Source organism: Esox lucius, chromosome 9, assembly GCF_011004845.1.
Source record: "Esox lucius isolate fEsoLuc1 chromosome 9, fEsoLuc1.pri, whole genome shotgun sequence".
NCBI lineage: Eukaryota > Metazoa > Chordata > Actinopteri > Esociformes > Esocidae > Esox > Esox lucius.
The window spans coordinates 2,232,157-2,245,830 of NC_047577.1; the positions used below are offsets into that span (position 1 = coordinate 2,232,157).

A 13,674-nucleotide genomic window follows, 5' to 3' on the forward strand; every position below is an offset into this window, starting at 1 on the left:
ACACACAGTCAACATGCTAACCGCACACACCAAGGAATCAGGTACACACAGTCAACATGCTAACCGCACACACCAAGGAATCAGGTACACACAGTCAACATGCTAACCGCACACACCAAGGAATCAGGTACACACAGTCAACATGCTAACCACACACACCAAGGAATCAGGTACACACAGTCAACACGGTAACTGCACATCATCTTAGTATTTTAGAAGTATTTTAGTCTGAAGAAAGGAGCCAGAGATCTGATCTCCCATGTGCTGAAAAAGACGTTGATGTGTTTCCTATTAGATACTGTAGTTTGCAGATATACACACCGACACACCCAGGAGGAGAGTAATGAAGTGAGATAAAACAGGAGGGTCAGAGGTCAGTGAAGATGGAGAGAAATGAGTTCACCAGGGGCCACAGGCACTTGGACATCTGTGATGTGTGTTTCAGTGCCGTCTGGTTCTCCGGTGAATGTAAGTGCAGAAGCGATGAGTTCTACTCAACTGCTGGTCACATGGTCTCCAGTTCCAGACATGCAGAGGAACGGACCAATTCTAGGATACAAGGTACCAACACATCACACACACCATGGATACACACATGCCATGGATACACACACACACACCATGGATACACACACACACCATGGATACACACACACACCATGGATACACACACACCATAGATACACACACACCATAGATACACACACACCATGGATACACAAACACACCATGGATACACACACGCCATGGATACACACACACCATAGATACACACACACCATGGATACACACACACCATGGATACACACACACACCATAGATACACACACACCATGGATACACACACGCCATGGATACACACACACCATAGATACACACACACCATGGATACACACACACACCATGGATACACACACACACCATGGATACACACACACCATGGATACACACACACCATAGATACACACACACCATGGATACACACACACACCATGGATACACACACACACCATGGATACACACACACACCATGGATACACACACACACCATGGACACACACACACACCATGGATACACACACACCATGGATACACACACGCCATGGATACACACACACCATAGATACACACACACCATGGATACACACACACACCATGGATACACACACACACCATGGATACACACACACCATGGATACACACAAGCCATGGATACACACACACCATAGATACACACACACCATGGATACACACACACACCATGGATACACACACACACCATGGATACACACACACCATGGATACACACAAGCCATAGATACACACACACACACCATGGATTCACACACACCATGGATACACACACACACACACCATGGATACACACACACCATAGATACACACACACACACACCATGGATACACACACACCATGGATACACACAAGCCATGGATACACACACACACACCATGGATTCACACACACCATGGATACACACACACACACACCATGGATACACACACACCATAGATACACACACACACCATGGATGCACACACACCATGGATACACACACACACACCATGGATATACACACACACCATGGATACACACACACCATAGATACACACATACACACCATGGATACACACACACACCATGGATACACACACACACCATGGATACACACACACACACCATGGATACACACACACCATAGATACACATGAACACACACACACACACCATAGTTACACACACACCACATGCACATACCGATGAAAGGAAAACAGAACCCTGTGAAATTTAATCAGAAGAACCCAATGATATCAAATCAGAAGAACCCAATGATATCAAATCAGAAGAACCCAATGATATCAAATCAGAAGAACCCAATGATATAAAATCAGAAGAACCCAATGATATAAAATCAGAAGAACCCAATGATATCAAATCAGAAGGACCCAAAGAACCATATATATGAATAAAGAAGTGAGGAGCATTTGGCATTGAGATTGGAATGTGGTTTTGAATTGACTGTACTAAATATAATTAACGTTTACCTGATGTCAGCACTGAAACATAAACACTGTCAGTTACTGAACTGGGCCAACAGCTCCTCTCCAAACACCCATGGAGACAACTCCAGGGTCTCTTCTGTGGCTAAAACTAAACCCTCCTCACACACACTTTTTCCTCACACTGCCACTGTATCTCACACACACTCACACATCTTTGTCACTCACAAACCACTTATTCACAAACACATCACATTTCGCACACACGCCCACTCAACTGTCTGTCTTCCCCACACATATCCATCCTCCCCTCATCCAGGAACCCTCCACCAGGTCACCATGATGTAACATCCTGTAATCACTGCACTTTGTTTTCCTGCAGACATAATTACTGCTTTTAAAAATGCTGAGAGGAAAAGTCGATCCGTGTGTGTGAAAGTGTGTGTGAAAGTGAGTGTGTGTGTGATAGTGACATCATTTTGTTCCCTTAAGTTTATTTGTGAAGGTTAAAAGCTGACTGTATTTATGGATGTGGGTCTGTTGTACCGTTATAATACTATATGTAATCAACTAGAGAGGTATGTCAACTAGTGAGGTATGTCAAAAAGAGGAATGGCAACTAGAGAGGTATGTCATCATCAGAGGTATGGCAACTAGAGAGGTATGTCAACTAGAGAGGTATGTCGTCTAGAGAGGTATGTCGTCTAGAGAGGTATGTCGTCTAGAGAGGTATGTCATCTAGAGAGGTATGTCAACTAGAGAGGTATGTCAACTAGTGAGGTATGTCAAAAAGGGGAATGGCAACTAGAGAGGTATGTCATCATCAGAGGTATGGCAACTAGAGAGGTATGTCAACTAGAGAGGTATGTCGTCTAGAGAGGTCGGTCATCTAGATATGTATGTCAACTAGAGAGGTCGGTCATCTAGAAAGGTATGTCAACTAGAGAGGTATGTCAACTAGAGATGTATGTCAACTAGAGAGATATGTCAACTAGAGGTATGTCAACTAGAGGTATGTCAACTAGAGGTATGTCAACTAGACAGGTATGTCAATTGGAGAGGTATGTCAACTAAAGAGGTATGTCATCATCAGAGGTATGTCAACTAGAGAGGTATGTCAACTAGAGAGGTATGCCATCTAGAGAGGTATGTCAACTAGAGAGGTATAGAAAATAGAGTATTTCTCAGGATCTTTAATCCACCAAAAGTTCTGGAACATCATGAATCTTCTGCATGCATCATGTTCAACTGGTAGACCATGTTACTATTGTTTAAACCAATTTTTCACCAGTAAAACCTGAAGAAATATCATTGACAAACAGTGTTTTTACGTGACAGTAACATAGCTATAATAATATTGTAAACAGACGTCACTTGAGCTTTAATTTGACGTTGCTAGAAGATCCCAGTTAGCCTGTCTGGCCAGTTCCTGGTGACTTGGACAGGACTGAACATCCCGAGCCATTCTGAGCAGCAGTTCTGGTGTGTGAGCCGTGTTTGTTACCGCGTATTTACCTGTGTTTCAGGTGAACTACAGTGTGAAGGATTCTGGCGAGCCCCCCTCTGTTCGTTCGGTCCCAGGGGAGAGGAGTTCATCTGTGTTGCTAGGTGACCTGCTGAAATACACCCTGTATGAGGTGCGGGTCATAGCTTACACGGCGCTGGGGGACGGACCACCAAGCCCCCCCTGTAGACACTGGACCAAAGATGATGGTACCAACACCCTCCCTCTCTCTCTCTCTCTCCCTCTCTCTCTCTCTCTCCATCTGTCCCCTATCTGCTCTCTTTCCTCTCTCATCTCTCCCCTTTTTCTGCTCTCTCTCTCCCAACTGCCTCCTCTCTCCTCTCTCTACTTCATCTATCTCTCCCTTCTCTCTCTCACTCATCTCTCCCTTATATCTTTTCCTCTCTCCCTATCCTCTCTCGATCCTCCCTCTCGTTCATCTTTCTCCCCTCCAGATTTGTCTGTCAGTCTGTGTCTTGCTGGGTCTTGCTGGGTCTTATCATCCATAGCTTTAACATGTCAAAGCCCCCCCAACACACACAGCTGTAGTTCTGTCTTCATGGTCTAACAGTTTGTCCAACTGTGTCTCCTCCCATCCTCTCTCCTCCTCTCCCCTCTTCTCTTCTCCTTCCATCCTCTCTCCTCCTCTCCCCTCTTCTCCTCCCATCTTCTCTCCTCCTCTCCCCTCTCCCATCTTCTCCTCCCATCTTCTCTCCTCCTCTCCCCTCTTTTCTTCTCCTTCCATCCTCTCTCCTCCTCTCCCCTCTTCTCTTCTCCTCCCATCCTCTCTCCTCTTCTCTTCTCTTCTCCTTCCATCCTCTCCTCCTCTCCCCTCTTCTCTTCTCCTTCCATCCTCTCTCCTCCTCTCCCATCTTCTTCTCCCATCCTCTCTCCTCCTCTCCACTAATCTCTTTTCCTCCTGTTCTTCTCCCCTGTTCTTCTTCTCTTGTTCTCTTCTCTCTTCTCTTTCAACCTGGGTTATCACATAATCATTAATATGTATAATTATATTTGTCAAGTTGATGGTCACCCTACACCAACCATGTGTGTTTAAGTGTGTGTGTGTATGTTGTATCACACACACACATACCCACACACACATATACCCACACACACACGTACCCACACACACACGTACCCACACACACACACAATGACACAGTGTCTGATAAGGTTTTCTAATTTCTGTCTGAAACAGGAAAAAATAAGTCAGTCCAGATAATGAACCTTCTATCAGCCTGTCAATCAAACCCCCACAGAAGCACACACACCCCTTAACACACACACCTTTAAACACACACACCCTTTAACACATTCACCTTTACACACACACACCCTTTAACACACGCACCTTAACACACACACCCCTTAACACACACCCCTTAACACACACCCCTTAAACCACACACCCTTTAACACTTACACCTTTACACACGCACTTTTACACACACACCCTTTAACACATGCACCTTTACACACACATCCCTATACACACACATCTTTACACACACACACCCTTTAACACATGCACCTTTACACACGCACTTTTACACACACACCCTTTAACACATGCACCTTTACACACACACTTTTACACACACACCTTTAAACACACACACCCTTTAACACACACACCTTTAAACACACACACCCTTTAACACATGCACCTTTACACACACACCCCTATACACACACACCTTTAAACACACACACCCCTTAACACACACACCTTTAAACACACACACCCTTTAACACATGCACCTTTAAACACACACACCCTTTAACACATGCACCGTGTAATAACACCACTGTAGTGTGATGCAGTGTGTGTTCTGTGTGTAATATCACCACTGTAGCGTGATGCAGTGTGTGTTCTGTGTGTAATATCACCCCTGTAGCGTGATGCAGTGTGTGTTCTGTGTGTAATGTCACCCCTGTAGCGTGATGCAGTGTGTGTTCTGTGTGTAATGTCACCCCTGTAGCGTGATGCAGTGTGTGTTCTGTGTGTAATGTCACCCCTGTAGCGTGATGCAGTGTGTGTTCTGTGTGTAATGTCACCCCTGTAGCGTGATGCAGTGTGTGTTCTGTGTGTAATGTCACCCCTGTAGCGTGATGCAGTGTGTGTTCTGTGTGTAATGTCACCCCTGTAGCGTGATGCAGTGTGTGTTCTGTGTGTAATGTCACCCCTGTAGCGTGATGCAGTGTGTGTTCTGTGTGTAATGTCACCCCTGTAGCGTGATGCAGTGTGTGTTCTGTGTGTAATGTCACCCCTGTAGCGTGATGCAGTGTGTGTTCTGTGTGTAATGTCACCCCTGTAGCGTGATGCAGTGTATGTTCTGTGTGTAATGTCACCCCTGTAGCATGATGCAGTGTGTGGTCTGTGTGTAATATCACCACTGTAGTTTATGTTTTTCATTAAACACAGGGGCAAGGCTGCTGATTAGTAAGGTTTTCATTAAACACAATGTACTGTTTCCCATCAGTCTCTGCCTCTTAATTCAGTCTTAGTCTCTCTCTCCAGTTCCAGGACCTCCAGTCAGGCTGTTGTTCTCAGAGGTTGGTCTGACGTCTGTCAAGGTGGTGTGGCAGCCTCCACAACACCCCAACGGGGTTATTATGGGTGAGACACACACAAACACACACTTACAATTACTCACACACAAAGCACACACACACACACACACAATTACACAGAAACTAACAATCACACACAGACATCAAAGTATTCTATTTATCAAAGGCACCAAATAATATAGCGTCATTCTGAACAGTGACATTCTTGTGACATACACAAATACACACCACACAATCATACACAAACACACAATTGCAATTACGCACAAACACACATGCGCACGTACACACACTTTCAATTTCAAAGAAACACACACTCACAGTCACACACAAACAAAAACAGACACACACAATCATAATCACACTGACCGAATTAGTCACATTCCTTTTGTAAAGCCCTTTTTACATTCGTTGTGACATAGTACTTATACAAAATCCCAACTTAAAAACCCTAAAGAGCAAGCAACAAGATATTGAAGAACAAGGAACCTAAATAGATCAGAACCTAGGAAGAAACCTAGAGAGGAGTCAGGCTCTGAGGGGTAGCCGGTCCTCTGCTAGTTGTGCCGGGTGGCGGTTATAAGAGTACACAACCTTAAATGGCTGAATCGTTCATCCAGATACTCCAAAAATACAGAGACAACCTGTCAGCAGATATAGACCAGCAACTAGACCAGGTAGACAGAATCCCCTACTGCCCGCAAGAACCGAAATCTATTTCGACCCAGGTCGGTACTTGGTGTGAAGGTGCTGCTAGCAGAAGAAACATATAGTTTCACCACATCTAGCTGCAGAAAGATGAGCCGCATGTAGGGCTGCTGTTTTTCTGAAGGAGATGTGAGTGTGTGATGGTCTGATTAGTTAGGAGATGGTGTGATGGTCTGAATAGTCTCTGGGTTAGGAGATGGTGTGATGGTCTGAATAGTCTCTGGGTTAGGAGATGGTGTGATGGTCTGAATAGTCTCTGTTAGGAGATGGTGTGATGGTCTGAATAGTCTCTGTGTTAGGAGATGGTGTGATGGTCTGAATAGTCTCTGGGTTAGGAGATGGTGTGATGGTCTGAATAGTCTCTGTGTTAGGAGGTGGTGTGATGGTCTGAATAGTCTCTGTGTTAGGAGGTGGTGTGATGGTCTGAATAGTCTCTGTGTTAGGAGGTGGTGTGATGGTCTGAATAGTCTCTGTGTTAGGAGATGGTGTGATGGTCTGAATAGTCTCTGTGTTAGGAGATGGTGTGATGGTCTGAATAGTCTCTGTGTTAGGAGATGGTGTGATGGTCTGAATAGTCTCTGTGTTAGGAGGTGGTGTGATGCGGGAGAGGTGGGAGTGTTTTTATGTTTAAGTTCCAGGTTTTTCTGACTGCATCAGACACGTCACAGTCACAGATGAGACTGACCAGAGTGGTGTCATTGAGACGCTTTATCAGAGGTACCGTCACTGTAGTGTCCCTGTGAAGGAAATGTGCTAAGCGGTGTTCGTATATTGCACTGCGTTGGTGTAGGTACAAAGTGATCACGTGACAGATAGATGTGGACTCATTCAGTCTGGTGAGTTTGTCTTGGTCTGGGAAGATGCTGGTCAGTGTTACTAGTCTTCTAATTTAAGTTTGTACACAATGGTTGTTTGTTCTGCAGTTTGAGGTTTTCTTTACAACTTCACAAACTCAGGTTCCTTTGGTTTGTGGTTCTCAATCTGTCTGATCCCTTTCCAGATGGGAGAGGAATCATTACCGGAAAACTGCTTTTCCAGCCTGACGTGGCATTTCTTTGGCTGACCTTCCAGTTTTAGCGTTTCCTGGCGTCCCTGCAGGGCAATCTGAACCTGTTCTTGGGCTCCTCATCTTTGGCAGAGATATTCGTGACAGGGGAGGCTCCTGGGCTGGCCGGTGACCGATGGCTCGTCGTTGCTGTGCGATAGGATGGTCGTTTCTGTGATCCGGGACGTGGCCCAGTCAGTGTAGTTGTCTCTGTGGGCGTTGTTGTGTTTCGGTCTCACTCTGCGGCCTCCAGGCAGTCCTTTACCTCGCCCCCTGGCCCCCCCGCTCCATGTTGGCTCTGTCTGACCGGCTTTTCAGATTTCCGTTCCCGTGTGTAAGCGAGGATGAGTGGGAGCACCTATTGATGGTTACTAGATAACGGCTGGTAATGGATGGCGGCACCATGACAGAGGCAATACAATCTCCTTTATCGTGGAAACATTCCATTACTTTGCCTTGCTGGAGGAAAAAGGGCAGCTGTGACCCCGCTCTGAACCTTTTGACTAACGCTACTTATAGAATCCACATGCGGAATGAGACGCGTCGGGGGGAGGGGGGGGTGACGGGGGGGTGCCTGGGTAAAGGTAGGCTCAGGCGGCGTTCAGTCTGATGAGAAGTGACATTTCCACAGCTCCCTCTTCGACGTGAACGCTGGGGCAAGGCCGCTGATTAAACAACATGATGGTGGTGAAATCTGTCTCTTTCTTCATTGTCTGCCCAGTTGGTTTTATTCCAACATGTATATTTAAATGTGCACATAATTAATCAGAATGATTCATTTGAAGGATTTCGACAGAGACATGGCACCTGTTACCGTTATGAGGCTACTTGAATGGGGAATACAGGATACAGGGTCCTGCTGCCCAGTGGTGGAGATTCAAAGGAAATGTGCGCCCTCTACTGGGGAGAATGAAAAGGCATCAGCTGGAACCTCCCTGCTTTAGGTCACTCCGATTACATTTCCATGTGGTCTAGGGTGGTCTAGGATCGTCTAGTGGTCTAATTTGGTCTAGGATGGTCTAGTGGTCTAGGGTGTCTAGTGGTCTAGAGTGGTCCAGTGGTCTAGGGGTCTAATGTGGTCTAGTGGTCTAGAGTGGTCCAGTGGTCTAGGGGTCTAATGTGGTCTAGTGGTCTAGGGTGGTCCAGTGGTCTAGGGGTCTAATGTGGTCTAGTGGTCTAGGGTGGTCCAGTGGTCTAGGGTTGTCCAGTGGTCTAGTGGTCTAATGTGGTCTAGGGTGGTCCAGTGGTTTAGGGTGGTCCAGTGGTCTAGGGTGGTCTACTGATACCAAGAAAATCGATCTAGTTAATATTTATACCAGGAAAATGGATGATGTAGTTAATATTGATATCAGGAAAAGGGATGATGTAGTTAATATTGATATTAGGAAAAGGGATGATGTAGTTAATACTGATACCAGGGAAAGGGATGATGTGGTTAATACTGATATCGGGAGAAGGGATGAGGCTGAGGGATGCTCATGTAGAATCCAGGATGGGTGGAATGTTTGGACTGCATAGGAGATATCATAGTTAGTAGTCAAGCTGCTTTAAACAGGTTGGAGTTTGGTGTGGTTTTAACAGGCTGTAAAAGTTTGGTCTGATTTAAATAGGTTGGAGATTAACAATTTGGTGTGGTTAAAACAGATTGGAGATTAACAGTTTGGTGTGGTTAAAACAGATTGGAGATTAACAGTTTGGTGTGGTTTAAACAGGCTGTAAATGTTTGGTCTGATTTGAATAGGTTGTAAATAGTTTGCTCAGGTTCAAACAGGTTGTAAGTGGACAATGTCTGATTGAAACAGGAATAACATGTTGGAGATGTTTATAGCGAGAGTGAATACAGGTGTGGAGGCAGATTGGATCTGGAAATGACTAGCTAAGTTGGTGTTTGTTGGATGAAGTGCAGCTGAAATGACCAGCTGTTGGTGTTTTTCTGATGAGGTAGAGCTGAAATTACCAGCGATAGATTTTTGTCTGGTGAGGTAGAGCTGAAATTGCCAGCGATAGATTTTTATCTGAAGAGGTAGAGCTGAAATTGCCAGCGGTTGATTTTGGTCTGATGAGCTGCTACCTGTGGCCTGGATACGGAGCAATATTTGAAGCAACTAGTTGTTAGGAGTCATTATATTTACTTTTACCACATACTTCCCTCCAATTTCAGGGTATCCCGTTTACGATTAAGGTCCTGCATCATTGCAGTAACTCTCAGTGGACTCGACAGTCGACTTCGAGATACGCGCTTTTCCAAAGCACATCAAATGCCATTCTGGTCCTTATTACACTGTCAACCAGGAGGTGTAGAGCACAATCCTCACGTGCCAGAAGGAACATGCTCTCAGCGTTGTTCTACCTTAAATGATCTTACACAAGCCATCACCACATGGAGTCGCTGGAGCACAGCAGGCAATCATCCTCTAGGGGCTCATCCGCTAGGGGCTCATCCGCTAGGGGCTCATCCGCTAGGGGCTCATGTGGTAGCAGGATTCAAACCCTGAACTTTCAGTGACTCAAGTGACTGTGAGGCTGAGTTGTGCACCACCCCTAGTTGTGTTCTTTTGGCCTTCTCCTCAGTTTTATAAAACACACACACACACACACAGTGTGATACCAAGGTGTTATATCTCTGGATGCAGATTAATCAGTAATCTTTATGGGATGAGATTATCACCATGACAACGGGATCATAGATTACCAGGGTTGAACAGATCAAGATTATCTTTCTCTGATGGTATTAATGATGAGTATTCTCACCCATACACACACACACAGCTACGCACACACACACACACCCAGCTACACACACACACACACACACACACACACAGACTAGACTGACCGTGTTCGGTATGTTCCTCATACAGTCTTTGTGGGTGACCACTGGTGTGTAAGAGCCCTGGTCTGGGATCGATGGGCATAGAGGCAAAGAGGTTAGGGTGTGCAACAGGATCTCTGTGTCATGTTATTATATGTGAAGTGAGTGAATGAACAATACCGGGACGATTAGCATGGTCTCTGTACATGGAGGTTATGGACATTGTCCCCCAAGAAAACAGCCCCATCTTAACCTTAACCTCAATAACGTTTCTGTCAACCTACATTTGCCATGACCCCAGTTTATTAACCCAATAGTGAACGTTTGCCCTGAACCTAACAGCTAAAGACATTGCATTTTTGTCAAAATGGGGACAGGAAAAATGTACCCATTAGTCATGTTTCACTGATTAACCACAGTTTGGAGATGTTTCTGTCAGAAACACAAACCCACATACACACAAACAAAGACACATACAAAGGCACACAAACACACACATACACACCCAGGGACCTTCTTTATTAATCATGCGTAAGGACAAAACTGTGCATAAATGACTTCCAGGCAAAGTGTGAGATTCATCAATATGAATGATCACTTCAGACTTCCATTAACACTCTGCCATGACACACAGACAGGTACACAGACAGAAAGGTAGACAGGTATACAGGCTGGCAGACAGACAGACAGACAGGCAGACAGACAAACAGGCCGACAGACAGACATGCATCAATATGAAAGTCTGGGTTTAGAATGTCAGACTTACAAATATAGATATTCTGTAGTCTGGGTTTAGAATGTCAGACTTACAAATATAGATATTCTGTAGTCTGGGTTTAAAATGTCTGTATTTGTAAGTCAGACATATTTCTTTGTTCGCATTATGAATTCAGGCAACATAACTTGACATCCTACAATATATAATTGGAACGTGTTTGTTAATTATAATAAAAAATATATATATTATTATTTGCTATGATAATTATTCATAGTCATTCATAATGCATGTATTCAGGTGTTTTACTATAAAAATACTCACTCACTCGGCAGTCATATCCAAGAACCGTTCTGAAAGGATTTAAAATCAACATAATAAATTGAAATTTAAAAAATGAAGCTGCTATCAAAACAATTGTCAAAAAGCCCAACTAAACAAGCTAACAAAACATACCTTTGGTTCTACTCAAATTCATACCATACCACCTCTACTTCAGTCTTCAGAAACAACTAGCACAGCGTTTGTTGTTGTGCCCTGCTACAAATGTCAGTATGGTGTCATTCCATGGGATCTGGCATAACGCTCTTTCCTCCGCTCTCGCCATCGTGTTCCCAAGGTTACCAGATAGCGTATCGGCTGGATTCGGCCGACCCCATGAGGTTCACCACGGTGGAGGTTGGGTCGACCGCACGGCAGTTCACAGTTAGCGGTCTGACCGGAGACCAGGCGTACGTGTTCAAAGTGACCGCCAGGACTGCTCAGGGGTGGGGCCGTGCCGAAGAGGCCATGGTCATCACCACCGAGCGCAGAGGTAGGAGACACACACACGTACAGACACACTGACACACACAGACACACACGTACAGACACACACAGACACACACCCACACAGACACACACACACACATACAGACACACATACAGACACACTGACACACACACACACAGACACACACACACAGACACATACAGACACAGACACACACGTACAGACACAGACACACACACGTACAGACACACACGTACAGACACACTGACACACACACACACACAGACACAGACACACACAGACACACACACAGACACACACACATACAGACACAGACACACTCAAACACACAGACACACACACGTACAGACACACTGACACACACAGACACACACACACACACAGACACACACACAGACACACACACATACAGACAGTTTGAACAGCAGGTCTTCAGTGGTGTCTCTGTGTTTCTGTTTGATTACCAGTCAGATGGATAAATACCTGTATCACTGTGTGTGTGTGTGTGTGTATTTATCTGTGGTAAAGGATTTAAACGGTTACTCTGAGATTTACAGGGGCCCACACACACACACTCACACACACACGCTGTGACTAAAGTGTGTGTGTGTTTGGGGCATTTCCATATTAGCCTGTTGGCATGGTTTTAGCCAGCTGCCTTCATCTACATGCATCATACCGCTGCATACACACGCACGCACGCACACACACACACAGACACATGCACCCACACACACACACACACTGTTGTGTTTGGGGCTTAGACACAATCTGAAGGATTTACATAATAAACTCAATATGGAGATCACTGTATAATATTGTCTCACTCTCTCTGTATCTCACCCTATCCCCTCTCCCATTCTCTGTCCTCTGTCTCTCTCTCTGTATCTCACCCCATCCCCTCTCCCATTCTCTGTCCTCTGTCTCTCTCCTCTCACTTCTTCTCTCTCTATCTCCCCCCCTCTCTTCTCTCACCCTCTCCCAACTCCTCCTTTTCTCTATCCCTTCCTCTTTCTCTCTCTTTCTTCCTCTTTTTCTCACTTTCATTCCTCTCCCTTTTCTCTCTCTGCCCTCCTCCAGAGCGTCCCTCCCCACCCAAGAAACTTTTTGTCCCCCAAGGGGAGGTCAGATCTCGAAGGCTCCGCCTCCACTGGATTGCTGGGGCATCAGGCTCCTCCCCCCTGCGGTATTACAGTCTGCAGACCAGAGAGCTGCCGAAGGGAGACTGGACGACTCACTCTGCTGATATACCACACAACAACACCTCCTGGACTGTAGAGAGGTGACCACGTCCAAAACACAACCATAACACAACCACAGCACCTCTAATATACCACACAACAACACCTCCTGGACTGTAGAGAGGTGACCATGTCCAAAACACAACCATAACACAACCACAGCACCTCTAATATACCACACAACAACACCTCCTGGACTTTAGAGAGGTGACCACGTCCAAAACACAACCATAACACAACCACAGCCACAACCACAGGATAAT

The 13,674-nt window shown here is 45.4% G+C and overlaps 1 protein-coding gene across 1 annotated transcript in view; it reads left to right on the forward strand.

Annotated features, from left to right (window-relative positions):
• The window catches only part of sdk1b (sidekick cell adhesion molecule 1b), a 283,277-nt gene that overhangs the window by 251,826 nt on the left and 17,777 nt on the right, over positions 1-13,674 (forward strand). The window contains 5 exon segments of the mRNA XM_034294030.1: positions 446-561; positions 3,546-3,732; positions 6,045-6,143; positions 11,997-12,191; positions 13,251-13,452. Of these exon segments, the coding sequence (XP_034149921.1) occupies positions 446-561; positions 3,546-3,732; positions 6,045-6,143; positions 11,997-12,191; positions 13,251-13,452 (799 nt within the window).